This window comes from Haliaeetus leucocephalus, unplaced genomic scaffold (assembly GCF_000737465.1).
Source record: "Haliaeetus leucocephalus isolate CR32 unplaced genomic scaffold, Haliaeetus_leucocephalus-4.0 Scaffold151, whole genome shotgun sequence".
Lineage (NCBI taxonomy): Eukaryota > Metazoa > Chordata > Aves > Accipitriformes > Accipitridae > Haliaeetus > Haliaeetus leucocephalus.
Window position 1 is genome coordinate 15,528,326 of NW_010972587.1, and position 26,645 is coordinate 15,554,970.

The 26,645-nt window shown below is 44.2% G+C and overlaps 1 protein-coding gene across 1 annotated transcript; it reads right to left on the bottom strand.

Moving 5' to 3' along the window:
• Window positions 1–1,043: 1,043 nt before the first annotated feature.
• On the bottom strand, window positions 1,044–26,434 carry SLC5A8 (solute carrier family 5 (sodium/monocarboxylate cotransporter), member 8). The gene is made up of 15 exons (XM_010561933.1): window positions 26,102–26,434; window positions 23,901–23,966; window positions 20,123–20,174; window positions 18,487–18,554; window positions 17,460–17,614; window positions 15,912–16,052; window positions 11,784–11,913; window positions 10,234–10,322; window positions 8,817–8,929; window positions 7,409–7,476; window positions 7,017–7,103; window positions 5,784–5,977; window positions 4,462–4,565; window positions 2,678–2,763; window positions 1,044–1,175 (listed from the first exon to the last, which is right to left on the bottom strand). Exons 1-15 carry the CDS (start codon window positions 26,432–26,434, stop codon window positions 1,044–1,046), a joined length of 1,818 nt encoding a protein of 605 aa, XP_010560235.1.
• Window positions 26,435–26,645: the final 211 nt, after the last annotated feature.

The window sequence follows — 26,645 nt, forward strand, 5'->3', positions numbered from 1 at the left end:
TGCCTGCCTGCCAAAACACACGATGTGCTCTTGCCTGATCTGGACCGACCTTGAACGTGTATCCCCAGAGTGACAGCAGGGACTGGACGAACACAAATGGCTACATGAGGTTTCAGCTCACAGCTCCGCAGATAACAGCAGTGGCAGCTGCAGATGCAGCCTTCCCTCTTGTCAAGCACAGCAGCGAGGGCCCTCTTCTTGCATTAACATCTCTGCTGTGCTATGCCCAGCCCAGTGCAAGAGCAGTCCTAGGCCAGCACGCTGGGCATGAGGTAGAAGACTGCTGTGGTTCTGCTATATGGCATTAAATAAAAAGCCCAGATAGCTCATTTCCTTCATGAGGACCAGCTCTGTAAGGGCAAGACAGGGCAGAAGAGGGAGACGGGGAGTGAAGGGAAGGGTATTACTGACTCTTGCCTCTACCCATCACCAAAGACACTGTTGAAGCTTCCAGCAGTGAGCACAGAGGAGGAGATGCAGGGAACAAGTGGCTTAATAAAACCAAACACATACGACAAAAACAGCAAAATAAATACGCTCTCAGGATCAGTTCTACAAGGGAACCAGATGGCACTAAGTACACCTCCTGTACTAAAAGAAGACCCATTGTTTCTTGCAATCTGATAATCTCAGCCCTAATCTCTTCATACTTTCAATTCCTTAAAAAAAAAAGAGAAAAAAAACAAACCAGAAAAACAGCCATGTCTGGGGGAACAGTGCTCTTACCAAATAAAAAAATTACTCTGAGAGTGAACCAACAGATATTTTCCAGGAAGCTCAAGAATAGCAGGCAAATATTTCACATAGAAACATTGCCTTAAGGCCTGTCACCAAGATCCAGAGTGAGAGAGAGAGTGAGGAAGTGCAAGAAAAACCTGATTCCTTTCCTGACTAATGTCAAGGTCGTGCAAGGGTGACAGTGCCACGAAGCTCAGCAGACACCTGCCCATGACCCCAGCAGGGCTGGGAACTGACCCAGCACAGGAATGTCAACAGTGCTTTACATGAACAAAACTATCCTCGCGGGCTGACGGTGCCCCATGTCATATGTGAGGGCCATTGGCTTTGTTCTTATTGCGTGCAACATCCATTTCAATGGGGCTGAAAGCAGGGTTGTCAGTTCCTTCGGCTGCCACAGTAAATGGTTTCCAGTTCAACACTTCCACTTTCTCTGGCTAAAAAACAAAAGACAAAAGCTGTGCTGTGAAGTGGAAGAAACAGTCTTCCTCTCTTTGACCTGCATGCAAGCAGAGTCAGGCTTGACATACAGGATGCCTTGCAGGAAAACACATGTTGGTTGCTGACGGAGCACAAATAGTTGTTCATTGCAGTAGCTGGTATTTTTCTAGGGGCATGGAAAGTTTGTTATTGCATAAGGTACTAGTTGTGTAAAATGTTCTTGTCACATAAAATGTTCTTGTCCTGCAAAGTGCCTGAAGTATTTTTGGGTGTGCAAAGTTCTAATTGCTGTTTTCATGTCTAGTGATCTGTCACCACCAGGTCCTTGAGCTACTGACTCCCAACCCCTGGTCCTTACCCCATCTTTGACATGAAGAGCAGATTAACATGCATCATGGCTTTGATGTTGCAGTGCTGTTAAACATAATGATATGTTGAGCTCTTCACAGACAGGAAGTTGCTCAGTTCCCCCTGATTTTTCTTTAATCAACTTTCTGCATTATTTGTGGTGCCAACCACTTGTTATCCAGCTCCTAGCTGTACAACCAGGCAGACACTTGTTTCTGACTCTGGGCATAAAATAGTATGGCCATGGACATTAGCTTCCATGTGGGTGGTTTGGTTTTCAAAAGACTTCAGGGATTAAATTCCCAGATAGTGAAAACAGATGTTGGCCCATTAAAGACAGTGAATGACAATAACCGGACTCCAATCCTGACACGGGCAAACAGCGTTACGATAGTATTGTAAAAATCCTTTTCTCTCCCTGGTGTTCATATCCAGAAGCTGAAATACCTGAGATCATACTAAAAGCAGTTGTCAGCGTGGAGGAAAAACATTTTGCAAACTGGACCATCTCAAAGATATGATCATTGCCTGTATTGCAGCACTCAAAAAGCACTGAACAAAGCTGAGCTTAAATGTTCAGCATCCTGATGATACTGTTTGAAAAGTGATCTATAGTTTATTTTAAAAAAAAAAAAACAAAACCACACCAAATTTCTGCCACATTCTCCCTTCTAAGGGATGTTATTACCCAATAAAGTCTCCCCTTTTCTTATATCTTATGGAGGGAGCTAGGAAACAGATACACTGACTAGAAATATTTCCTCTTAAACTTTAACCAAAGTTGCAAAAAAAATCGAGACTTTAGAGAACACATTCACAAACAAAGGAAGCTTTGCTGAGCCCAAAGTGTGCCTTGGGCCAGCTTCCAAGAGGCTAGTGAGGGAGTATTTTGGCAGAAACCTGGAGAACAACTGTCCTTTGTCTCAGCTGCTGCGCTGTTGTTCACTGAAGTCAAGCTGTAGCTTCCTTGCCTACGCCAGCTCCTTTACTCCTACCCGCCTTGTGCCCTGCCACTGCCTTAAAGCAGTCAGTCATATCAGGCAGCATCAGGTGCTATTCATCCTGGTGGGAAAAAATAAGCCAGCAACTTTTTGCCTTTGTCCTCAGGAGGAAAGATTGATTTACATCAGAGGTGCATAATTACACTTACTGTCTCAGATTTAGACCATGAGAAGTTGGACAGGAAATCTTCCTTGGTCAGCAGGAATTTACGATCTGTGTTCTGCTTTAGTCCTCCTGCAAAATAGGCAGGTTTCAATCAGCCAGGTTTCCACATGCAAATGCTATGTCAGAGCCCAGCTATGGGCACCAGGCCAGGTGAGCAGGACGGAGTCATGCAGCAAAAGCCATCAAGCAATCACAGGCCTTAAGGATCATTTCTTTACAATGACGTATACCCTGCACCTCTCAAAACATAAAATGATCCCTCAAGGTCTGTTTGAAATGCCTTAGCCATGTCCCAGAGTTTCCTAGATCCTCCTCAGATTTCTGACTGTGTAAAAAAAACAGTCATCAGGAAAGGGTGAATCCCATACAGCGATATCTGGGACCACCCTGCCAGTCCAGGAGCTCTGGTACCAAGTGCAGCCCTGGAGCCTGAGCCCCATCCTCAGCTCCCTGTCAGCAAAAGTCCTGTCTCCAGAGTCACCAGCAATTTTTATAACAGGGGGGATGAGGGTTGATGGGATGTTTGGGCATTTTTAAGGTATGGAAGATTAACTATTCTTGTGGGGGAATGTGTGTGGGAAAGAAAGGAGATGCAGGTGCTAGGAATTAGCTCTGATTGCCACCTGAGGCTTAAATGGGATCTTGTATCACAAAAAGCAGGGTGGCAGTGTGGTTGGGTTAATTCTTTTGGGGTTTTGGGGGGGGGGGGCGCTGCCACCGCCGTGGATTTGTCATCTGGATTTACTGAGTTGCCCAGTTTTCATGCTTTGTTTCATGGCTCACGAATGACCCGGTCACAACCTGGTAAGAGGCAAAATTTGTCTACAAGCATCACTATAGCAATGGGAAGAGCTTGTGATGGGAAGAAAGGGGAGAGCAAATCCTCTAGAAACTCACAAGGAAAAGAAAATGGTAGAGGTGTAACTTGTGCTTATTAGTTGCAAGGCACAGGGAAGCTAATGGAACTGAGTTTGTCTGCTGGGTTTGGAGTTTCATAGTCCTGAAGTAGGTCAGACTAATAGGTCTGCAATCTAAGAGCCTCAAAGATGAGGGCTGTCATAGGAATCTGGCTGGGCATACTGGGGAAAGCTGTGAGAGCAGCTGCTTTTGTGCTATTTCTGCCATGCATGAGCTGGATGACAGGCGCACTTTGCATCTCACCTAGATGCAAGAATAGTGAGGCCATGGGCTGGAACTGAAGTCCCCGCTCTTACCAGTGTTTTTGCCCCTTGCACAGCTAGTATAGGGAAATCGAGAAAGAAGCTAACATAGCCATGCACAGGGTCTGCAGCTCTTGGGTAAGTGCTTGGGGAATGTGGTGAAAAGCATGCACTGTACAGGTGCAGGTAATAACCCTTGAGTGCTCTGAACTCACTCAGAGCAAAACTGCTTTTGTCCTCTAGAAGCATGAGTGTATCCGCTTGCTTGGAGTTGTTGCCATGTTCAGAGACAACCCTTAAACCTCCAGCCCCTGCTGGCATCTAATAAAACAGGAAAGAAAGATGTCTTTTTTTTTTTTTTTTTTTTTTTTCCCCCTGTGTTAAAAAAACTGCTGAAACTTCTTTCTCTTTAGAAATCTGAAGTAGCTTTTGCTGTGAGCAGAGACCAAGAGTGGGGTGCAGAAGGGCTGAGGGGAGGACATGACATTTAGGATGGTAACCTTTACACAGTGTTTGCAACAAGGTCACGGGCACTTCTGTGGCAATGACAGCTCTCTGGTTTGAAAGAGATCTAAGAGACATTCAATCACAGCTCTGGAACTAGTACCTGTTAGGAGGCTGGTAATTATTCCCACAGCTACTGTGATAAGTGTCCCAAGTGTGCTGAAGTAGAGATAAGACAATGAATACCAGTTGTCTGCTAGGGCAGGCCTGAAAAAGAGCAGAAAAAGTGTTAATCTGTGCTGTCCTATTCCAAGCAACTTGAAAATGTTTTCTGTTTCCAGACAGTGTATAAATACTAAGTTACTTCTGAACCAAGCGACCTGGTAGTCTTGAACTACCTCTGTACAATAAAATGTGCACTGACAGTTTGTTCTAAAATTTGCAGGACAAGTTTCTTCATATGGGAGGAGACTGGTCAGTACCGTGATGCAATGCATGGGACAGAGCAGGTAAAACAGGACAGTCCTGTCTCTGCTAGGAATCTAGTGCAGAGCTGAGCGCTCCAGCTATCCAGATGAAGGGATAACTTCTTTAGAAGGGGGGACATTATTTAAAGGAGACAAAAAAAAAAAAAAAGGTAGGAAATCAACTCTAAACAGCCAGAAACAATAGAGCAACTGTCACAACTTGGGTTACAACTTATTTTGTTCTCCCTGATAATGTGCTCTGTCTGTTGCAACAGTTGCTTCCCCTCAGCCATGAGCAATGCTGGAGGCCTGGTGTGAGAGGTGTAGTATATGAAACTGGATGTTGGGCACCCATGTGTGTACCAGGGTGTCTCTGTTGATTGTACAGTGCTCTAAGGTGTAAGGATTGGGGATCCCTAGAAATGTGTTTGTTTGGCTTCTTTCTGTTCCTGCTGTTCGCTATATTGTCATTCATGACTGTTACACTTAATTGTGATTATCCAAAATAAGACATATGGTAATTGCAGAGGGCAGAAAATCCCTTATATTTTGCCCACTACACAGATAATGCCCTCTTCTGAATTTCCTGAATAGAACTATTTCTGCACAGACAAGCTGTTGTAGGTGGAGCTGTTAAACTGGCAGATTGCCCTTTAACTGCCTACTACTTTAATTCATGTGACAGATGATGGAAGTTAATCCAATAACTATAAATGTTATGTTTTCTTTAACACCATGGTTACCGGTAAGGCATATCGAAGCCTTTAGACTCAGATATTGAACTGAAGCTTTTCAGATCAACAGGAAGATTCACTTTGACTTAGTTCTGGGATAACTCAGACAAACTTCACTCTGACAGGAGAAAAAAAAAAAAAATCAGAGAAAACTGCTTCATCTTAAACAGCCTGGTAGGTAAACCAGGGAGGGATAGTTACAGTAACCCAAATGCTAGGCAGATGTTTGTGTTGCTTTAAAATAAATACATGCTTTGTTGATTCCACGTGACAAGCTTGTATACCTCTCTGTAGTTGGTGTGTTGGAGATTCTTGTTAATGGATTTACTGTTGATGTCAAATTTTCTAAAGATATGTTACAGCCTGCAGTTGAGAGATAGAGTGGCTTGGTCCTCTCTGGGAGCGGAGGATAAATCTGAGATCCGATTCCAACCCAAAGTGAAATAACAAAGCCACTGACAAGACCCACAAATGCACCCTGCAAAACAGAAAATGAAACTTGGATTTACATGAAAAACAAAAGTATATTTGAAAAAAACAACACCTAGATGAGTAGGAAACAGCCAAGATAATCTAAACTAATCTAATCAGGCTCCATAGCAAAAATGAAATATATGGTTGGGGAAGAGCAGTGGAGTTTACATCATTCCCCTTTTGGGAAATACAGTGTTTACTCACAGCTCCCGAGCATACCTCTTTATTTTGCCACTATGCCTTTACAGTCAAAGGATAGCTTTGGGCCACATGGTATATAGGAAAATACTGCTTTATTTGAGGCCCTCCTTGAACAAATACAGAAGCAATTTTTCCTTTTTCTCATGTGATCTGTTTTTGCAAGTCTCTCCTACCTCAGGGTTGGGTTTTTCTAGGCTGACAGCTAGTGATTTTTATTTTATTTTATTTTACTTTTTTAGTGTATACATAAAATTTGCAACTGCAAAGCGGTAAAGGTTAATGATCAGTGAACCTTACCGAACAGCAGTCCTGTCAGACTAACCCGTGGACCATATTTCCAAAGTTTGTCAAATATGTTTTTTGATGGAATAGCTTTTTCTTCTGGAAATGATACTTTCACGATACTGAAGCACTCTGAGAACACCCCAATTCAGTTTGCAAGTGCTTGGGCCCCATTTTCCCAGCCTGACCCCCTTTTGCTCAGACAGGCCAGCATCCTCTGAGTCTACTGGGTGTTCAGCTACATCTCAAGACACATTGTTCCCTGCTTCTAAAACTGTGTTTTCCACAAATCCTTGTCAAAGTTTCATTTTTATTCAGATTTTTTTCCCCCCTTTGGTCATGTAAATCTCTTCATGGGATGGAAATTCAAGTTCTTATACAGCCCTGTTCATCACTTCCTTGGAATAAGGATGAAAAGGAGCAAGGGGAAATGTTCTCATGGAAAGCATCAAAGACATCTCCCTTACTGCCCAACATAAAATTACTGGGGGAAAGGGGAAAGGAGATGACCAAAATTATCAATGAATTTTGGATGAACAGGGCTTTAAATTTCTACTTACAATTGCATTTGCAAAGGAGCAGAGGATTCCCAAGGAAAACAGTCCCAAAAGGGGGCCACCGACCATGCCAAAAATGCTGAGCGCTGCCTGAGGAAGGAAGAGAGTCTGCTGTCAGGTGCTGTGGAAGAAAGTTGAAGCCTCCAACATGGTGAGAAGGGAAGATGTTGAGAAGGAAATTATGAGGGGGGGTTTTTTAACTGGTGTGTACTCAGCTGGCAGGACTTGGTATAGTTACATGGGAGCTTAAAGCACAGGCTGAGCTATGGGCTGTTTGAGGCCAGTACCAAACAAAGAATAAAAACTAATCTCATAATGGTATCCAGCAATTATTTTCTTGCATAATTCATGCTGGGTCATTCAACATGGGCATGAAAAAGCAGCCTGACACCTACCTGCAGCAAGCCTCCCAGGAGAGATGCCACTGCAGCCATAGCGATGCAGACTCCACCATAAAACAGGCCTGTGTGGGAAAGGCAGAATGCTGCGTAAATCTGCCAAAGTTTGAAAATCGCTAATGGAAATGTTTCCATCTAACTCAGCATGGCCCCTGACATCCCCAAAACAAACCTGCTAGCATCTGGGGTTTTCTAAGAGAGCCTGAATTGGCCAAAAGGTCAGGTTTCTGTTTACATTAAGAGGAGATCATGCAAACTTGTGAAAACCCTCTTCCTGTATATTACTAAAGATTAGTCACTAAATGACAGCCATGGATTAGCCATAGTGGTAACACCACATGTATTGTTCATATTTCTCAGCTAATCTCCTGTGTCATAGTCCTTATTTTGAGGGAATGATTTTTGCTTCTCAATCTAAAGTCTTTGTAACAAGAAAGTAAATGCTGGCACATGACTGGGAGCTGGTGCCGTGACAAAGAACACCCTGGGTCACCAGGACATAGGTTTTTTTCCTAGGGCCCATAACACAGGCTTATTTGAGTTTTTTCCTAACCCCTGCTGAATTTTACTGCACAAGCAATAGGTTAATTTCACTATATAATGTGATATGTCAGGCAACTCGTGATAAGATCAACAATAATTTTGGCATAAACATTGTTTGCAATAATGTTTAAGAAACTGCTCTCAGGTGAAAATATTTAATGCTTGTCACCTGCCACCAGTCTGCTGTGCTCGCTGGTGTGGGCTATGACACCATGTTGGGACTGTGGTTTTTCCACGCTTACTACAAACACTGCCTCGGGCTACACCTGCAGCTGGTCGCAGACAGTACAACTAGCAGAGATGGCAATCGTGCTTCAGAGATTTAAACCATCTGCTCAGCCTAGTTCTGGCCCTCTTCTTTGAGTTACATTAAACAGAGGAGCTAAACAGACTGAGGGTCTGAGAGTGTATCAGAGAAGACGTGAAGCTTCTTGTTCTCTGGAATGTTATTGGGACACAATGCTATTGCTCGCGTTATCACTCAGTTCAAAAGGTTTGTTACAAAATTGTTTCCTATGCTTCTCATTTTTGACAGAAGAAAGAAAAATAACAGGTGTTTCAGTCTGAGACATTTGGCTTTGTAGTACTGCAAATCAATATTGAATACAGATGCAGTGCATCTTTCCTGCTTAAAGATCAAACAAGATGCCTTCTTTTTTTTTTTCCTTACGCTCACTTGAAATAGCTTGTCCCCCATTCTGTGTAAAACCTGCACAGCTCATCTCATTTCCCCCAAGTATTTCACCAACATAGTCCTATTGGTGTGAATCCACTTAGTCCTGATTTACACTGCCGCCAGCGAGATCTTAATCAAGCCCTCACTTTGTAAAGCAAAAGTGGAAAAGGTATTTTCCAGACATACTCATCCCCATGGAAGTCCATGACAACTTCTTTTCAGAGAGGGATTTGAAGTACGGTCTAATGAGGTCTTCAACAGTCACGGCAGCCAGAGCATTGATGCTGGAGGACACAGTACTACAGAAGGCAAGATTTATACAATTTTTTTATCTTAGAAGCTGAAATTGTAGATAACAGATGGGTTACTGGCAGAGAGAAACCGCCACTGTCTAGAACAGTGTCAGAAAACTAATTTAACTGCTGTATTGGTTGAAATAACTTAGTATTCCAGGTGACGCAGTTAGCAGCTTACAAAAGTTTTTTTAAAATAATTGCTCTTAGTGAAGACAAGGCAAATCCTGATGCAAAGACAGGCCTGGAGAAGTCCATGAGAATATCTATTACATGTGGCTAAGCTGTAAACACTACTGGTATACGTGATACCTTCACAAATTATGTACACAGTATATACCTGGGTAGGTAAAATTCCTACATGCTGGTCACTGATTACTTTGAATGCACTCTCAGAGGAGGATTCAGATAATCTAATTACAGTCATCTAAAAATTAGGCATCTAGTCCAAACTGAACTATTCCAGCCTCCCTATGGGGTCAGAAAAACCAGCACTCTAAGGCACAAAGCCAGTCTGGTGATGTCGTGTCTATGTGTACCTTGCTCTCACAAGCCACCGCCTTTTCCTCAGTGTGAAAAACAAATATCCTGGCTGTTGCCTCTATTTGTGTAGCTACAAGTACTCAGAACAAAAAAATTATTCTGGTGTCACATTCTTAAGTTTCCTCATTTTTATCTGCTTACTACTGTTCAGAGCCTTCCTCAAGACAGGTGATGTTTCTTAAAAAGATGCTCCTTGGGAAAGCTGAACAAAACACTGCCCACTATGGGATAGAAGGGGATTGATTTGTCTCCTTCAGTAAAAATACAGAGTGATTGTTGTTTTCATGGGGTTCATTCGAGGCAATTGGAAGTCCGGGAACTCTTTTGTAAACAAGGCTCTAAAGATCAGGGATGAGGAAAGGGAGGTGGCTTTAAAGTTATGCAGGTTTGAAACTGGAAAATTAAAGATGAGCAGTAGGAAATTCTCCCAAACTGTAGCTCTTTTGTGTAAACACCCATTTATAATACTTAAAAATTCCTATAGCAGAGGGACTTTAAAAGCACAGAGAGGAGCATTTGTTAGAGCCGTACATTGCGTGTGACCAGCTATTTCCTCACGTTGCTAGTAGGGAACTCCAAAGAGCTTTGAGTCCTAGGACCTCAGAGAGCCACTGTTAGAAACTATGGATTTTTAAGCTGCATTAGCAAAGATCTTATAGTGCTTTTTTTAAAATTAGCTAGACAAAGAAACGAAATGCAAAAGTGTTATTATAAAAGCAACTTTAGCTGTAACGAAAAAGACACTAGGTTCCAAATTATTAAATTACCTTAATGTTCCACTGTAGGCACTAGCCACAAAAAGCCCTGGCACTCCTGGAAAATCGTGGAGAATGTCCAGCACTAGGTATGGCATTAGCTGAAAAATCCAGAGAGTAAGAAATATTACTATCTCGCCCTACTTCTTCTTTTTGTCACTGTATTATTTTTGTTATACCCTTCTTACTGGCATTCTGCCCAGCTGTTCTGATTTTGAATGTCCCACCTTGCACTATTTATTAGTTTTCTACAGAGGAAAACCAATCCTGAAACATCCACTTGAGATACAGCGAGGTCTGCTTAGACCATCCAGCAGAGGTGAGCATACAGCCGTGCCATCAGGCTTGGTTTCCAGTGACGATGGTATAGGAAGCTAGCGCTGGGCAGCACGTAGTCTGTATTGTACGTCGCTCGGTTGGGCTCGGGTGCTGCAGTAGATGCTTAGGTCTGCCGCTGACTCCACAAAAAGGTTTTTAGATACAGGCCAATAACCTCAGGGTACTTGAGAACAATTTCCTTATTGGAAACCGTGTGTCATTTGTCGACCTTTGCATGATCTGAGTGCTGGAAAGAGAGAGGACTTTTAAGATTTTTCTTCCTGGGAACCATTTTTTTCACAGACAAGTCGGTCTTTTTAGTATCTTGCTTCCAGTTTCCACCGAAAGAATTTGACTGACAGGAACAACTTAATTTCCTTTGGGTTTTCACCTTGGCTTTCCGTATCTCATTTTATCCTACCCTTAAAGACCAGGTGGTCCTGCCTCAGGTACTCCGTTGTCTGTACTCCTCTCCTGGCTTTCCAGCTATCGTCCATGGGGTGTCATCCAGAGCCTGTGATTACAGCCCAGGCATAAACATACAAAAAAAGACTTGCATGATTTTCCTGGGCCCTGACTCTGGTCAGTCTATGGGCTCCCAGAGCTCTAGTTCCTCAGGTAAATGTGCTGCTCGGGGCCTGTTTAGGGAGAGGCCGTGGTCGGTTACAAGGTGGTTTCTCCGCAGCACGGTACAACGCGGTTTGATCGCCCAGCTCTCTTCCGAAGGAGGGAAGGACGCGCCATCGCTAGTGAAGAACCGCCTGCTGGTAGCCGCCTTCCAGGTGTATGCTTCGGGCACGATTACGTTTCGAATCTGAAAAGGCTTTCGCCTCCCTTGGCGCCGAGCAGTTTAGGTCGGGTGATACAAAGCAGCTCACTAGGGCCTGCAGTCCCTCGCGCGTTTCCCCTCGCTTCTCTCTGAAGCCCCGTTTCACGCAAGGCTGGCACTCCATTTTTGGGTGGAAAACCCCAAATACCCGCACGGGTGGGTGGACCGAGCGCTCTCCACATGGCTGCTCTGCCTGGCGCTGACAGACCCGCAGCGCCGGGACTAAACAGTGCCGAGGACGGGTCTGCCGCTTTCTCCAGGGTTTTCCCTCCCGCCACGCTCTCACCTTACTCCGCCAGCGTTAGCCTCGCCTGATACGGGACTCGGGCACGTCCTTATTCGTGACCCCCCGGTTGTTACGGCTGCGGAGGAGGAATGCCCCCTCACCACCCTCCCCTGAAAGACGGGACCTTACCTGGTCGAGCGCCGACACCTGCTTTGCCGTCCACGGGTCGCAGTCCTTGTAGATGGAGTAGAGGGCCAGGCCGCACAGCACCGCGCAGACCAGGATCGCCCAGAGGCCCACCAGGTTGATGTAGAGGGACCTGCGCCAAGACGCACGGACACGCCGCGTCAGGGCTCGACGTCCCGCGAGACCCCGCCGGGGGACAAGCGAGCGTCGTGCCAGCGCTGCGGAGACCTCCCGGTCGGTGGCTGCCCGCTGGAAAGGGAGTCACAGTACGTGGCTCCCGGCATTTCACCTGGTGCGAGAGCGCGTCTTTAAATATAAGGAAATTACGCTTCTGGTTTCGGTGGTGCGGTCTGAGTCGCCGACCCCTGACAAAGGCTGCTCGGGTGGTGGTGGGAGCAATATACGGCAATGATATGGCATCCCCACGTTTCAGCACGTGTGCCGGTTTTACGTCGCAGGCGGATGGCAAGAAGACGCTCTTCCCCCCTTGCCGCACCTCTTGGTAAAGACAAACCCCAGGCGGATTGGCAAGGCGGGGAGCCCCAGATCGAAGTGTGGGTCACCTTTTAGTCAGCACCAGCACTCCTCGGCTTCTGGAGCTTCAGTGCCACGCTGACACGGTGCTGGAGTTCCCTCATAAAGCAACAAATCCCCATTTTTCCCCCAGGACACCCTCCACGGGAGGCAGCAACGAGGACCTGGGACCTGGCCTGGAGCCACCTACAGCTGCCGCTGCCAGAGAGCAGGTGTTTGCCACCAACCCCGGGGCTTCCCCTTTAGTAATTAAACAACTTGGAGCCTGGTACGGTCCAGTAACCCCATTGCCTCCCCACGGCCAGACGGGAGCTTCAGCTAACGATGAGAGCAGAAACGCGTTTTCACCAGGCGTTAATGCTACTTTTGCCACACGCGACAGGCAGCCTCTGTTGGCAGTGAAAAACAAATTGTTCTCCTCGCCCAGCGAGGAATTTTCCCTTCCATCTAACTACCCTACCTTCTCAAATGTTTCTCAGCTCTTGATAACTCCTGGGTCACAAAGTTCTTCTCACCTAGGGTGGTCAGTTCAAGCAAACACAGCCACCTGGAGCTTGGCCTTGAGAAAAAGCATTTCTTTCCCGGCAGCTGCCTCTCCGTTATCTGTGTACCATCAGACAACAGTGATTTAACTGCCTGATAGATCACACACCCTGGACCTGTGCCAACTGCTAAGACCTCTGCTGGGAGAACCTTTGGTTTCTGAGCAAATATATTCATGCTTGCAGTGCTTCAGGAGGCCTTTTAGTGCTTTCAGTTCCCAAGAAGGTAAGGGGCACCAGCCTTTGGCCTGCTCTAGAGGACCATCAGGATGAATGAAGAAGTAAACCTGCCTTTATAGGCCTCATTAGGCATGGAAATGGACATTTTTTCAGAAAGGCGTAATGTAGATTAACTGGTTGAACCATCAGGTTCATACCATAGAAAAATTATTGACAAGCACAATGTAAACTCTTAAAAAAAGACCTATATAAATAAAAGCTGATTTACACATAGTAGGGGAAACTGCATTTATGCTTTGTATTTGCAATTAGGGGTGGTCTAAACACAGAACCAGCAGCACCTTACATTTCTCTCTAGACTCATTTAGTAAAAATGAAGTGGTCCTCTTCTTAAAGACGCTTACATATTGGTTGGATGTCTTGCATCCATTTAGCTGAAGCTGTTCCTGCATTGGCATAATCTACCTTGATATAAGGCACTCAGAAGCTGATTTAGCACAAAATTTAAACAATGAGTTAAATCAATCAAACTCTTTTGAACAGATGTAATAGCAGTATTCGCCTAGAGCCTGTAGTGAAGATTAGAAAGTCAAGAGGAACACGTGGAAGCAAAAGAAGTTGTTCGTCTGAATCTAGCAGTTCTTGTTTTCAGACTGCATCAGTGTTTGACAGTGAAAAGAAAGCTGTTTTTTTTTCTTCTGATGTACATCCCAGCTTATGGTACACCCTATGAGTAAGCACTGGAGGATAGTAATTGTACCACTATTGGCAGGAGGTGTTCCCATTAATTCTGGGTGAGTAACGTGGGGTGGAGTTTGGGTGAAGTAGGCACTGTGACTGCGCAAGGCTTATTTTCAGCTGTTTGTTTCAGGCTGGCTCTAAGATTTTTAGCCCTGAAACATACCAGATGATGACCTTGAAAGGAGAGAAAAATGTGTTAGTAGCCCATATTTTTTCAGAAAGTGTAGCTCTCCTGCTCTGAGCGCCTGTTATTGTTCATACATGAGCATTTTGTTCAAGTTGCCTAGTTACTGGTTACTGTTTGAGGATGACAGCATGTACTCCTACCTACTGGTGTGTTTCTTGAATGAGACGAAATCCTTTCCCAAAGCCTGAGAAAATTCCTACTCTTGTGCCACTGTTAAAGGCCTTCCCAAAATCTGCAGCTTGGGATCTGTGAAAGAATTATTTTCTCAGCTCTGATTTATTATTTTGCTGTCTCTTATAAAGCCTTACAGTAAGTGCCACAGGGGTACAAAACCCTATTACTTTGACCTGATGGCATTTTACACTTCTGTGTACAGGATAAATGGCACTAAGAGGTGCAGGCCACCAACGTGACTTGCCAGATGTGTCTAATTACATTTGCAAAGGAACTAGTCACCACAGAATGGCAGTGTTTATAGTTGTGACAAGCCGCAACCCCATTATACAAAATGATTTCTCCGTGCACGGGAAATACCCTGCACACGTGAGGCAGAAGCAAGATGCCATGGAGTCCAACCACCCACGCCAGCAGGAGAGGACTCTACTGATTAAGGCTGTGCCACTGCTAATATGGTATGAGCTATAAATCCCCTCCAAGCCCCTCCAGAACCAGATAGCCTCCAGTCCTGGTCAAAGCTGCTGCAACAGCTCAGAAAATCTGCCCAGAAGCTGTCACGGTGCCAGATTCCCCTTCGCAACACTCTGCTTCTGGGACACCCTGGAAGTGTCCCTCCTTACATAGAGGGTAGGGAGGGTGCAAGAGAGGAGCACAGCCCTAAGTGGAGCAGGTGCTCGGGAAAAACAGTCTCCCTGGCACAATGTATGCAGCTGTTTTCCTATACGCAATCATGCCAGGCAGCATTACAGATGTGGGATGCACCTCCTCTCCCTGCAGCGCCAAGAACCTGGAACCCAGCCACATGCCAGAGATTGCGGAGAAGCCACGTGGCGTGTTGGAGATGTGGCTGATGGCGAGCATCAGCATATTCCTGTCTGCAGCGTAAATGGCTGAAAAGTGGATTTTCTTTATTGCCATAAACAAAATATTTCAGTTCTGAACTGTGCATGATTATGTGAGTATTTTGCTAACTTTATGAAGTGAAAGCCTTCATAAAATTCCTTCTCTGTATGTCATTGTATCATAGAATTTATAGGGACTACAGTTATGATGTGCTTTATGTATTTCTCCTATAAATGGACTTTATGAGCTTGCTAATAATTCTTAAATCCTGAGTTGTGAACTACTGGAATGAAACTAAAGATAAAGGTAAGATAATAGAGTTAGTAAATGTACTCCATTCTAGAGTAAAGGCTGATCAGAAATGTTTAAATTCAAGGAAAACAGAACTCTCTGCCAGTTTCCTTAGTGCATTCCTAGAAAAAAAAAAGCCATGATTATTATGAAAACAAAATATATGATTCCTCAGCAATTTTATCACTGAATAAAACATTACTGCACTTTCTCATGCCTATACTCCTCGGTATGGGAAAATCTTTTAGTCTTTACTTATACAAAATTCCTACACAATGATTTAGGTTTAGCAGTGTAGCAATTCAAGATGCTGTCTTGATACGGCTTCAGCACAAGTACTGTATTATTTGGTCTTTAGGTTGCATATAAACTTAATGCAGCTATTTGTATGCAAGAATACTGGCACAGTAAAACATTCTGGCACAAAGTTCAATGTTATTGCAATTATATGTAATTCAAAACCCGGTATTTATTGTGCTGATTTGTCTTCTACCTGGTCCACAAAACAGAAAGCAAAAATTGTTACTCTTTACAAACGGTTTTTATAGACAAAAACCATTTCTTTAAAAAAATCTCCCTTATAAAGAACAGTCACTGCTCAATTCAGACATTAAGAGTTACTGTAGGCAGACTTACATTTTTGCATGGAACCTGCTTTTGCATGCAATGTATCTCTGTACTTGAGACTGGTTGACCCCGTATATGGCAGTCCATGTGAAAGTCCCACCTATAACAATCGTCCAGAAGGTGTGCCTTTGCAAAGGATTGGGATCAAAGCTACAAGGAGAGGGAAAAGAGAAAACAAATTCAGAATATGAAAATCTTCTCATTATGGGAAGACCTTAATGCCTAGGAGAAAGAATTTCCCATACTTACTCTAATACTAACTCTCTTAATTTGGCCAGATTTTGAACATTCAGATACTCCAACTTTAAGTGGAATCACGGAAAGCAAATTTTAAAACTCAGAGCTGAAATCTGATCCAGTGAAACACTCTGATCTGTCCAAAGGTGAAGTTTAACTAACTTATTTGCCTATAAACTACAGTCTGAAGTAAAGCTGTATGATGCCTGTGACTGTTCTGATGAAATGATGCTCCAGTAAAAAGTCTAATATGCCTGCTTATCTAAGGGACATCTGTGTAACATCAATATAAAGGTGTGTTTGCACGCTCAGCCTTTGGGGACAGGGCCTCTGTAAAACATGATGCTGGTTTAGCTCTAAGTGAATAACAGAGTTTAGATGGCCGTAAATATATATTTTTTTTTAAATCACTCTTTAGCAATAAATGATACTTATCTTGGTGAACAATGTAATATTATTTCACCCATTACGTGCCTTTATTCCTTTTCTTTTTCCATCTGTGAACTCTGTGATTGGGGGAAGAAGCAGTGCAGCATAACCACTGCAAATCAGCCAAACAGATTGAAAAAAATGACCGTTCACAAGAAAAAGAAAATATCCACAGATGAATGATTTACTGAAGAACTTTGTGAAGAATTTTACAGAACAACCTGATTAATATTGTGAAATGATAGACAAAAGGCCAAAAGGTAATACTTGTCGCACTAAACTTTCACTAATAGCACTGGGTGAAGTTTCTCAGCGGAATCACCTATTCATCAAAAGTACAATAACTTTTTTTTTTTTAACTTACACTGGTTTTTGAGTCAACACTGTCAGAATGAGTATTTTTGACCTTGCAAGATCATATTTCTAGGTTATGATTAGTTACAATAATGGAGGTTAAAATACTATTAAAACTACTTTTAATTTTTCTTTTAGGGAAAAGAAGAACATTTCCCTTTTTCAGATTAGATAAAAAAATATGATTTTCCCAGTTGTTTTAGTTCAGTAGCTTAAATGATAAATCAGCTGTTTGCAAATTGTAGGTATAAATATGATTCTCCTCTCCTATTAACCATTCACTTTCAGTGGAATCCAAAATGTATCCTTAAAACACCTACTTGAAAAAATAAAAAGGGTTTTCTCTTTACAGGATTTTGCATGGTGTAAAACATAAAAAATATCCCTCAAACTAGGTAAGCTTGTTTAAAAATATATAAGAATTAGGTCACAACTCCTGCCCTCCTCCTCCTTCAGTGGCAGTTTAATTTCACAGTTAGTCACATAGGCTCTATTGGTAGGAATGAAGAGGGACATCATCTGCAAGTACAAACTCACTCCCAGAAGTTTAATCTTCCTCCATAGTAGGAATCATTTACAATGCGTCCAATTCCCTCCTGAACCACCACAGCTCGTATAATCACAGATGAAAATCCAGCGACCATGATTCCAACTTGGAAAACGTCTGTCCACACCACTGCCTTCAGACCGCCCTGCATGAGGAACAGCACGTATCAGGTACAACAGGGCAGCAGCACTCTTGCTTTGCACTCACATTCAACTAAGAGAAATGTTACTATCTGTATTATGCATAATAGATGAATTTCATCTTCTTCTTTAATAGAAATAATTCTGTACTGGAGTATTTAGGAATGCGTCCTGGAAGCTATTCAGGACATCCTGGCCCTTTTTGGAAGTGCACTAGAATTTACTTTGGCCATACACATAGTTTAATTCAGTATTTCCTCCATCACATAACCTGGTTCAGAAGCTTTTATCAAGAGATAAATTGGCAGACAGTGCTCAGCTTACATGTATATGGTACCACTCACTCCAGAAGGCGTACCATTCATGTGAATAAAAATAAACATGATTTAATCCAACATATACAATAAATTTGTCACTGAGGTTCCATTTAATAATTTCTAGACACTTGGTCAATTAACACTAATCTAAAGACCAATCTGTTCATGTGGCACTTGCTATTTTCAGTGGCTCTATTCAATAACAGACAGGACTATTATAGTTGCAGTAAGCAGGTGCTTGACAAATTACACAGCTAAACACTACTAGATGAGGGGAAAAATCACAGGAGGATTTTTAGGAAGGGAAATCTATCTTCCTGATGTCCTTTCAGCAACAACAGAAGTTTGAATGTATCAAAACAGAAAAGGTTTGAGTCACATAGTGGCTACCTTTGCATCCAGAGAAGTCCCTGGGGGAATATGGCCCTGTGGCTACAGCTACGCTGTGAAATGTACTCCCATGGGGTAACCCGGTTATTAGGCTACTTTTCAAGACATTCAGGATTTGATGTGATTGGTGAAAGGAACAGAGATTTTTCTCAGCCAAAGGGCCCACGTACCAGTGTGCAGTAGAAAGTGCAGACCACGCCAGTCGCCACCACTGCACCCCACAAGTCAAAGCCAGTGACTGAAAAAGAGGGAAATGGCACCAGGGTGAATGACACATTGGGGACAAAAAACTGAAGGTTGATTTTTCACCCTGAACCTCGTTGTTGAAAAAAACTAGAAATAAGTTAAATGCAAAAGTAGGAGGTAAAAATGGCAATGAACAGATTAGTGTGTCTATACCGGAGGATTCGCCCTAACCAGTTCTAAAAATGAAACGGTTGTTACAGAGATTGGAAAGTGCTAAAAAGTTAGATATATTTCAGGATCTAAGAAGCTATTTGTCTTTAATGTGAAAGCTGCCAAACAACGCATCCAATATGTTTGTAGGCCCCAAATCAAGAAGGTTTTAAAACACGTCCTTCCTCGAAGCGCCTGGGTAGTCCCACAGAGTCCTTAGGCAGGGATTTAAGCAAGTAAACAGCATGGCAATGCTCCACGGATGCAGGGTGCTTCAAGCATGGTCTGAAAGAAATGTCTCAGACTAAAAGCCTTTCTTTTATTCTTCTTTCTTTTAGGGAAACATGATAGTATGTCTATGCCAGACCACACTGTGCTGTAGCTGGCGTACAGGCTGTCACTGCCGCAGCTTGGCACGCTCTCGTTGCACCAGGCAGGGTGCTCGGGGGCTCCCCGACAGATAGCTCAGGCTAATGAGAACTGCTGCAACAAAGCTAATGAAAAACATCGCTTCCAGTTGGGAGCCAGCTAGGGCATAGCTTGGTTTAGCATGTATTTGCAGGGCAAATGTAAACATCAAGGACATAAAACCTGTGGGACTTACACACCGGAGGAGACCAATGCAGACAGCGTTGGGTTTTTTCCTTTTTTGTTAGTGAACAAGCCAAAAAAAACCCCAATGAACAGAACAATTGTGATTTTCATTCTAGCCAAAATGATTCATTTTTTATTTGCATTTTGTTATTGCCTTTTCTTGCCAAGTGGACAAATTAATTGTGTCAGTTTAAAAGTTTCATTTGGCTCCACATAAAAGCTTTTTTCCCCCTTTAAAAATAAATGCAGCTCATTTTCAAAGCAGAGAGTCATTTTGAAGTAGAAAATGGAAATATTTAATTTTGTAAATATCACAACAAACATCTTAAGTTGACTATCTCTTTGCTGTTGATTTGGTTTTCCTGGCATAATGATAGGCCAAGTTAAAGAGTTCAAGGCAGCTCAAAACCATATTTACAGAACTTTTGCCTGGCTCTCCTCTTCAAGAAAAGCACTTAACCAGGGAAGTTAAAAGTGTGTTTAGTCTCTGCATTGACTTCAAAATTTACTTAAGTCTTCTTAACTTTTCTGAATGTAGCCATTACCTGAGGATATTGCATGAGAGAGAGAGTAAATGAGAGCAGGCTTTCCCCTTGAGCCTCTTCTATAATTCCTTACAGGTAGGGATTAAGGGACTAGGATTACAAATGGGAGGCCGCCTATCAGAGTTCCCATCAGGAGCAACAGAAATCTCAGAAGACTTCACAGTCAAGCCTTGAGCTATATTTTTAGGTGTGCATTACCAAAAAAAAGCATACCAGTACTATATGCAGAAAAAATTATAACTGTAGAACAGTTGCAGTGTACTCATCTTACCTTGATTTAGTGCTAAAGCTGGAGCATAAATGACAATACCAGTGTATAAAGTCTAGAAGGGGAAAAAAGATATAAGATCAAAATAAATGTAAATTCCTGGAAAGGTAATAGCTTTCTGAGACGATTTCTTTTCAAGCATTTATGCAGTCTCTATTTCCTAAATTCATAACTGTTGAGAAATAATTCCAATTGTTAGAAGATGAATGTCTGAGACAAACCAGCACTGCAGTCTCACAGGCTAGTGTTCTTAAAAATAAATACCAGGGACTCTTAAATACCAAATCCCTCTTCAGCTTCTCCTGGCCTTTATAATTAACTTATTTTATTGCTTTAAAACTGCAGTCATACAGCAGAAACAGGAGCAAAAGGAAGTTGATGAGGTTTACACACGGTTTGCCAAGGAATTTATTACAATTTATTTTCTCAGTCTTGGGATCAATATGCCTCTCAGTATGCAACTATAATGCATGTGAGTAAGAACAAAAAATACAGCATTAGTTAGTCATTATGGATAGCATTATAAGGAGTTACGCTCCCGTAAGATGAAGCCATGCATGACTATCAGCAGATTTGTATTTTCACCCAATACAGTAAAGATAGAGACAAATCAAGGAGCTACTCCAGCCACTTTTGTGGGCATAATGGGATTCATACACTGATACTCTCTGTAATTTCTTTGTGTATATTTTTAAATCCTGTTTGCTTTTTTACCACTGTCATTACTGTCTTGTACTAGTAGGACAAATTCAGCTGTGATGTGGTTCAGAGGAATACAGCTTGCAACATGCAGACGACTTCTGCGAAGGTCAGTGGTCTTGATTCAAAAGATCTAAATCACAGTCAGGTCCTGAGCTGACTTGCATCAGCTTTCCATGGCTGAGCTCTTCTGACTACCTGATTTACAGGGGTGGGACTTGGGCATGGAAAAGCAGCAGAATCAGATGTCATCCAGCTTTCAGCAAGCCTTTGCCCTTCCCGCGAGTGCGGAGTCTGCCCTAGGCACAGGTGGTAAACCAGAGCAGGATGGCTAACAGCTGGATTACTCGCTGCGGCTTTCGAGCAGGTCAAAGTCAGTCCCTGTGGTGGAGCTCTACCACGTGCCCAGCAGCTATGCTGGGGAGAGAGCCAAGAGGTAACTGGAGTGAGCTGTAATCCAACTATGGGAGGAAATTAGTATGGAGGGGCTGCTTCACCCAGCATGACCGGGTTGCCCTGGTCCCCTGCTGCACGCTTGCTACCTGTTACAAGCACATGCCAGCTAGGATGGTGGGGCCATTGGGAAAATAGTTATTCCTACCTGTGTACCACTCCCCGCCTGTGTGTGCGCATGTTTGTTTCTCTCCGTGCCATGAGTCCTCTCTAGGTTTTCCCATATAGCTTGTCTGCCAAGAAAGCTGCCAGTCCTGAGCAGTCCCTGGTGAATGTCTCCTCAGAACTAGCTGCATCACTTCACAGCCAACTACTGACACTTGTCACACCCAGTCAATGTTTGACTTGCTGTCCGTACAGTGACTGTCAGCGTGTGCTGCTGAATCATAGAATGGTTTGGTGGGAAGGGTCCTTTAAAGACCATCTAGTCCGTGTCCCTGCCTGGGACAGGGACATCTTCCACTAGACCAGGTTGCTCAAAGCCCCATCCAACCTGGCCTTGAACACTGCCAGAGATGGGGCAGCCACAACTTCTCTGGGCAACCTGGTCCAGTGTCCCATCACCCTCACTGCAAAAAATTTCTTCATTATGTCCACTCTAAATCTACCCTCTTTCAGTTTAAAACCATTACCTCTTGTCCTGTCACTACAGGCCTTGGTAAAAAGTCTCTCTTCGCCTTTCTCATAAGCCCCCTTTATATATTGAACGGCTGCAGTAAGGTCTCCCCACAGCCTTCTCTTCTCCAGGTTGAACAATCCCAACTCTCTCAGCCTTTCCTCATAGGAGAGGTGCTCCATCCCTCTGATAGTTTTTGTGGCCCTCCTCTGGACCTGCTCCAACATCCCCCAGTCTGTACTGATATTGGGGATTGCCCCGACCCACGTGCAGGACCTTGCACTTGGCCTTGTTGAACTTCATGAGGTTCACATGGGCCCACTCCTCCAGCCTGTAAAAGTACCTCTGGATGGCATCGCTCCCCTCTACTGAATCAGCTGCACCGCTCAGCTTGGTGTCATCCACAGACTTGCTGAGGGTGCACTCCATCCCGCTATCTATGTCATTGATGAAGATATTAAACAGTATTGGTCCCGGTACAGACCCTTGAAGGACACCACTCATTACTGGTTTCCATTAGGACATTTAGCTGTTGACTGCAACTCTTTGGACGCAACCATCCAGCCAATTCCTTATCCATCTAATAGTCCATCAGTCAAACCCGTACCTCTCCAAGCCTGCTAATTCAGGGATTCAGCATGAGAAAGTGGCTTTCTCATACACAGCAAACAAGTGCCAGACGCTTTGAACCACCAGAAATTAAAATTTGTCACAAGTACGATCACATTTTTGTGTAAATTAAAACAGGACTGATGACACAATCTTTCCACTTCTTCAGTAGTTTTTCAGGTTGTATCACTACATATCCTTTTTTTTCTTCGTTTAAACACATGCCAATATTCACAGAACAGCGAAAATTACACCATTAAAATCCTGGGGGGAGGTTCCTTTCCTCACTATTCTTTTCATTATTCAGGTTAAGTTGTTAGTCATTGGCACAGAAAGACACGTATAGATCTTTAGTTAATTTCCTTGAGCATGTATTTAAGTTGTATAGAATTATTTTTCTGATCTTTGCAAGCAAAGATTATGCTTGGCTTGTTCCAACTTATGCAACTGTGATGTCTTCATATTTGCTCATGAAGCAGTGTCAGGATTGACACATGCTAGCACTCTACTTTTCCTGTGGGCTTGCGTATCTATAAATGTCAGCTAAGCAGCACTGTTCAAATAAGTAATTAGCACTGCATTGACCACCACCTTATTGGTGCAAGTGTGATTGCCCTGTAACTCCTGGTGTGTCTTAAAAATACAAAAACCGGCAAAAAGCAAGCAGGTAACTTGAAAAGCTTTCTGATTGTATATTCATTCTTGCTTTGAATTCCCCAAAAAGTCCACTTCAAAATTGTGAAAAGGACACATTTTTATTTCTGGTGCATTTGGCACACGCTCACTGTACATTTAAAAGCTGTGGTCTCATACTGACTACCGCAGTGGGCTGGCTACAGCAAACTGCACCAACAATAATTTCAGGGACTGCTTTAGTTTAACATTCCCCAAGGCAGTAATTTGCTACTTCTCAGTTTGCAGACACCCAGGTTTTTTCCAGCAGTGGTGGTGCAAACCCTTGTGCAGTAAATGACAGCTCCTGACAGCTTGTTTTGTCACCTTTCACAGACCCTTGAGAATTAGTCAGACTCCCAGAATCCATGCACCAGAGGATGACAACTGCCGCTGTAGATAATTGGGGCATGTTTACATTTTGAACCCATTGTGGGTTTCTCCAGCAGGCAGGCGAACGGCTGCTCTTTGCACTGCTACCCTGCAGTGAAGGGTCGCTCGTCTCTTGGCATGGCGCTGATGCCAAGTGATTGCTCTGGGTGCTCAACAATGAACACAGAGACCCAAGGGGCAGGTAGCCCAGCATCCGCCAAAAGAGCTTTGTTGCTCCCACTCCCAGCCACCCGTGCACTGCGGTAACCTCATCAACCATTCAGAGAAAACAGTTGTTACACTAAGCTGAAGAATCGTGATGGCTACGAGGACCGCAGAACAGCTTTGAGGTTTACTTGCCGTTTGTATAATGAAGAGGATCGTTCCACAGAGTCGCAGGTATTTATTAAATCGAAGCTCTAAATACTGCAAAAGACAATAAAACCCAAATGTTTATAATGAAACTTGGCACTATTGATAGGACTAGAGTGAAGCAATGAGCAATACAGGAAGGGCATAGTGTCGTTTTTACATTTTCATGAATGGCCAAAGCTCCTAGTCACCTTGATTGATATCTCTTTCAACCTGAGTTGCTATTTTTTTACAAACCTCACCACTGGGTAATAACATGCCAGCAAGTGAAGTAGACATAAGCTAGTCAGTATACGATGGAGTCTGCAGAATGGAAACTGGTGCTACCCTGCTGCCCCAAGGCACTCAATAGACAAGGAGCTGTTCACCGTGACCTGGCAAAGACCAGCACATATTATCACAGAATCATTGAATATCCTGAGTTGGAAGGGACCCAAGAGGATCATCGAGTCCAACTCCTGAATCTGCACAGGGCAACCTAAAAGTTCACAGCGACATACCAACAAACAACAGAACCCACTTGCGTTGTGAAATCAGAGAGAAAAACATTATGGCTATTCCTAAGCCTTAGTCGATTTGGAAACTCTGGCATTAAGTGTGGTTCCATCTGAACTGCTGCGAGAGAGGACAGAAGGATTTCAGTGGTCAGCGGCACCCTCCATGGTATCCTCACCTGCACTGCCCAAAGCAGCTTGCCATATCCCAGAGGCAAGTGGAAATCTAGCCTTTTGCAAAACAGGAACCCTCACTTTTCTATCTAGCCTGGGACAGCACAACCTCATTATGAATTTGTCATGCTGTAGGGCAGGTTTCTTTCCACCATCTGTCCAAACAACCCTCTAGGGTGTGTGGCTGTACAAAAGGGATCTCCTTTGCCTGCCGATCTGTTCAATCGACACAGACAAACACTGAAGTATCTCAAAGTGCCTACTCGTGAATTGAGCATTTAAAATGTGATCTGTGAGCATGTCCACGCAGGGAATCAGTGCTGAACCCCTGGACAGACACAAAAAGTTGTTCAATCTCTGAACTCTGTCCGCAAATAGAACATATATCTTTTATAGGTGCTTTACTCTGATTTAACCCCAAGATTATCAGTGCATTTCTAGTCATAATTATAAGTCTTTATTTAAAAGAGCCCTATTTTAAATATCATCATAACTGACAGTCCAAAGATTAGCAGTTTAAAACACATTGGAAGCCACCAGAGATTTCTGTTGGTGAATTCTTATCTAAATCTACCAACAGAAGCCTTGTTTTCAGCCTCCAGTGCTGCAACGCCCCTGTTCAGTGTAATAAAATGCTAAAGACCAAAGTAGCTGGCCAAGGACTTTCACCTGCACCGATGCCCCCTTTTCCAATGTCCTCTGTGAAAAGAACAATTTGCCTCCAAATCTGCAGCTACCAACTATCTCCATGCAGGAAGATAAACAGGTTGCACAGACCTTCTCAGTCAGAACAAAGTCCTGACAAGGTGCTTCCTCACCCCAAAACAGTCAGACTTGACCTGCGATTGTCCCACCACCCCAGGTGTCTCTGTGCTGCTAGCTATAGCTTTAACTTACACGCTGAGCTGAAGTCCAGCCCAGCCACTTTTTGGTGGAACTCTTGCAGACACAGAGCACTTGCTGACCTCCCTGTATAAGCATAATGGAGAAGACATTCAGCAGTGTGAACAGCCTCAGGTGGAAACGGTGTCTCCGCCAAATCTCTAGGAACAGCACAAATATATAGTCTGCTCGAGGGGGACATTCATGGCTGCACCTAAGCATAGAAACCTATCTGGAGGGAGCGTGATGTAAGAACTCTGGTTCCTATGTTAGATGCTCTTGCACTCTGCTCTTGGCATATTAATTACACATCATTAACCACATGTCACCATCCAAGCTGCACGAGGATTAATCCACCTGCTGAACTGAGTATCTGGAGTGAGGAAACAAATCTGGGCATGGTGCACAGCTCCTGAGCCAAGACAGCAGGGTTGAGCATCTCCTCTCTGCGAAGGCAGTGTGGGCAGACTTGGGGACAGAGCAGGTTGCAGCCTGCTCTTGGCATTGTGGAGATATGGAGCAGCACAGAGTGCAGGGGGATTTGGGGGAAGAGGCTGAGGGGAGACACGTAGAAAGCGGGCATGAGAAGCCCCCCAGCTCCCTGAAGGCTGTGGAAAGGCTCCTTCCACTCCACCTTACCTCGTAGGTGCTGGTAATGCCCAACCTGTAGAAGACGGGCAGGAAGATCTCGGCGCTGCACAGCACCACCAGGCCATAGGTGATGGCGAAGATGCAGAAGATGGCACCGTAGCGGTAGATCTCGGCAGGGGTGCCCAGCACGGTGACCGCTGACATGAAGCTGGCGGTGAGGGAGAGCGCGACGGGGAGGGCGCTCATGCTGCGGCCCCCCATGAGGAAGTCCTTCGACGACTTCTGGCCCCCTCCCACGAAGGCGTAGTAGACCCCGATGACGGCCGAGACCAGCAGCATGGCCGCAAAGACCACGTAGTCCCAGACGGTGAAGCTCGCCATGCTAGCGGAGGGACTCGCCCTTGGAGCTGAGGATCTGCCCCAAAATCAGAGGGGCAGCTGCTGTCCCCGCAGGGCCGGCGCGGGGAGGGGAGGCGGGGGGGGCTGGTGCAGGAGGTCGGGTGTTCCGCGGTACCGTGCGCCCCGCCGGGGCAGGTGCGGTGCGGAGCGGTGCGGTGCACCTCGCCGGGGCAGCTTCGGGGCCGAGCAGCGC

What these genes read in the sequence shown, in the direction of transcription:
- SLC5A8 (XM_010561933.1), bottom strand. Translation starts at nt 26,434, where the DNA reads ATGGCGAGCTTCACCGTCTGGGACTACGTGGTCTTTGCGGCCATGCTG. An exon ending in TCCTCTTCATTATACAAACG is followed by an intron (nt 20,175 to 23,900) that starts GCAAGTAAACCT and finishes TTCCCCTTCTAG; the next exon opens with ACTTTATACACTGGTATTGT. An exon ending in TCCTGGGAGGCTTGCTGCAG is followed by an intron (nt 7,104 to 7,408) that starts GTAGGTGTCAGG and finishes TTCCTTCCTCAG; the next exon opens with GCAGCGCTCAGCATTTTTGG.